Source organism: Nicotiana attenuata, unplaced genomic scaffold, assembly GCF_001879085.1.
Source record: "Nicotiana attenuata strain UT unplaced genomic scaffold, NIATTr2, whole genome shotgun sequence".
NCBI lineage: Eukaryota > Viridiplantae > Streptophyta > Magnoliopsida > Solanales > Solanaceae > Nicotiana > Nicotiana attenuata.
Window position 1 is genome coordinate 1 of NW_017697429.1, and position 2,982 is coordinate 2,982.

A 2,982-nucleotide genomic window follows, 5' to 3' on the forward strand; every position below is an offset into this window, starting at 1 on the left:
GCTGCTGGGTAGGTGCTTGGTAGGGTTCTTCCCGGAAGATAGCCCAGAAATAGTGACTTTATCGGAGGTTCGAAAATGGGCTTCATACTCTTGGAAGCAAACAAAGGAAATCAACATTTATGAGATGGACAAGCACAGATTCCTCTTTGAATTCTCATCGAAAGCTACAGCCGACCAAGTTCTGAAAATAGAATGGTTCTGGAAGAAGCTTAAAGTGAAGCTTCAATGGTGGTCTCCAATGGTGGGAACAAGCCCGGCCCTGACAAAAATAAAGCACACATGGATAAGGATAGTGGGGCTTCCTCTTCATCTGTGGTCTCAAACAGTGTTCAAAGAAATTGGAGATGTATGTGGTGGTTGGATTGAAACAGAGGAGGAAACGGAATTAAAAAACCATCTGAAATGGGCAAGATTAAAGGTCCATGGAGATGGTTCTTCAACTCCTAAAACCGTGAAGGTGGAATCTGAAGGTATGGTCTTTGAAATGCAGATCTGGTGTGAATTGTCGGCGAGGTCCATCACTGGTAAGAATGGAGAAGATAACAGTTTGAACCAGTGGGTAAAACATCAGCGGGTAATAGAGTGTAACAAAAGCACAGTGGGAGGGGCTCGAGGTAATACAGTAATGACAGGATATGAGGATACTTGGTCTAAACCTAGTACCTCACGTGACATGTCACATGAGTTTTTAAAACCTTATAACAAGGCCCAAAAAAGAGAATGGGCCCAGATTTTTTGGCCCAAAAAATTTCTGAAGAAAAGGCCTTTAATAAGGCCACAGTTAGGCCAGATATGATCCCTTCCATGAAGAATTAAAAGCCATCCAGTTCGAGCCTTTGAAGGAGAATAACATACTAGTACTGGTCGAGAATTTAAGAGACAAAAGCAACAATGAAGCAACAGAAGAAGGAGAGCAAGCAAAGGGAATGGAAGACGAGAAGGAAGGAACAAAACAGATGGTGCTGCTCGAGGTTAATGAAACAGTAACAGAAGCAGAGAATGAAGGAACAACAGTAGAAACAAGCAAGAACAGCAACATGCAGATACAAGAAGCAGAAACATATAGAGGAGATGCATGGGCAATAGAAGTGGCAGTGCCTCTAAACCAACGATCTTTAGAACCTGAAGAAGACCTAGAGTTTGAAGCATCTATTTGGGTGCACCAGAACATTATAAAGCTTAGTAAAGAATTTGGGGTAGACTTTAATGGCTGTGAAAGAGAAGCTTTGGAATTGTTCATGAAAATTGACAGCAGAAGACAAGTAAATACAGGCAAAGAAGCATCATCAGGGAATCAAAAATTCCTCAAAGAAAGGGCTTATATAAAATAAAGAGAAATTCAAAACAAGTTACATGCTACACCAAAGAAAAAGGGGATCAAAGAATTAAAAGGACTAGAGTTAGGAAGCAATTTTAAGAGTAATGGGACAAGAAGTAGGGGGGGAGTCATTATCAATCAGAGTTAATGTTAGTAAACATATTGTCATGGAATGTAAGGGGGCTGAATAGGGCAAGGAAAAGGAAAGTTATCAAAAGCCTACTACTAGAATGGAAAGCAGATATAGTTTGTCTTCAAGAATCTAAAATTCAAGGGGATATCAGGGGGATTGTTAGAGAACTTTGGGATCACAGGTGGGTGAAATATACTCAATTGGAGGCCAGTGGAACTAGAGGGGGAATTTTAATAATGTGGGATGGTAGAGCTTGGGAGGGGGAAGTATGTGGGGTGGGTGCTCATTCTATTACTTGTAAATTTCTTGGCAAGACTCAGGACTATATATGGCATCTATCAGCTGTATATGCTCCCAATGATAGAAGGGATAGGGAAGAAGTGTGGTGGGAGTTGGCAGGGGTAAGGGGCCTCTTTTCTGGTCCATGGGTGGTGTGTGAGGATTTTAACAATGTGAGATATCCTTCGGAAAAAAAAAATTGTTCCAGAATCTCAAGAGGAATGATGGATTTCTCAAATTTCATTGAAGATATGGAGTTGGTAGATATGCAGCTAGCAGGGGGGAGTACACTTGGGAAGAAAGGGGGTATAAGGACAGTGTATTGCAGCTAGACTGGATAGATTCTTAATTTCTACTGATTGGAATGAAGAGTTCAGAAGCATCAAACAGCAGAGGTTGCAAAGGGAGAAATCAGATCATTTTCCATTGATGCTCAAATGTGGAAGATGGGAACCAGTCAAATCATACTTTAAGTTTGAAAATTGGTGGTTACAGGCTGAGGGATTTAAAGAAAGAATTGAAGAATGGTGGAATTCCTTTTTTTATGAAGGGAGACCAGACTTTATACTGGTCTCTAAACTCCAAGCTTTGAAGACCAAGCTCAAAGAATGGAGCAGAACCTTGCAAGGCAACCTAGCTTTGCAGAAGGCAAGTGTTCTCAGTCAACTTGCAGAGATTGAAGGAATTCATGATCAAAGGAGCCTGACTGAAGAAGAAATCCTCTCAAAGAACTCATTATCACTGGAGTTTGACGAGATTGCTAGTAATGAAGAAGTAGAATGGAGGCAGAGGTCCAGGGCTTTATGGCTAAAAGAGGGAGACAAGAACACCAAGTTCTTTCACAGAACAGCTAATGCTCATAGAAGATACAATAATATAGATCAACTGGTGGTAGAAGGGGAGTCTTTACAGGCTCCAGAAGACATCAAAAGGGAGGTTATCAGATACTATAAGAAGCTGTACACAGAGGAAGAAGAATGGAGACCAACAGGGCCCAATAGCATCCATCAAATGATTACAGAGGAGGACAACCTAATGCTACAAAGCCCATTTGGAGAACAGGAAATATGGGACAGTGTTAAGGCATGTGCAGGGGATAAAGCACCAGGACCAGATGGTTTTTCAATGGCTTTTTTTAACAAATGCTGGGTAGTGGTAAAAAAGGATGTTGTAGCAGCAGTCCAGAACTTCTATGAGCAGGAAATATTTGAGAAGAGTATGAATGCTACCTATGTAGCATTGATTCCTAAGA

General features: G+C 41.1%; 1 protein-coding gene across 1 annotated transcript; it reads left to right on the top strand.

Moving 5' to 3' along the window:
• Window positions 1-1,687: 1,687 nt before the first annotated feature.
• On the top strand, window positions 1,688-2,946 carry LOC109222690 (the record flags this gene model as incomplete). The annotated part of the gene is made up of 2 exons (XM_019387014.1): window positions 1,688-2,036; window positions 2,101-2,946. Coding segments are annotated over exons 1-2 (1,195 nt in total), but the record flags the coding sequence as incomplete, so codon positions are not given.
• Between the last annotated feature and the right edge of the window lie 36 nt (window positions 2,947-2,982).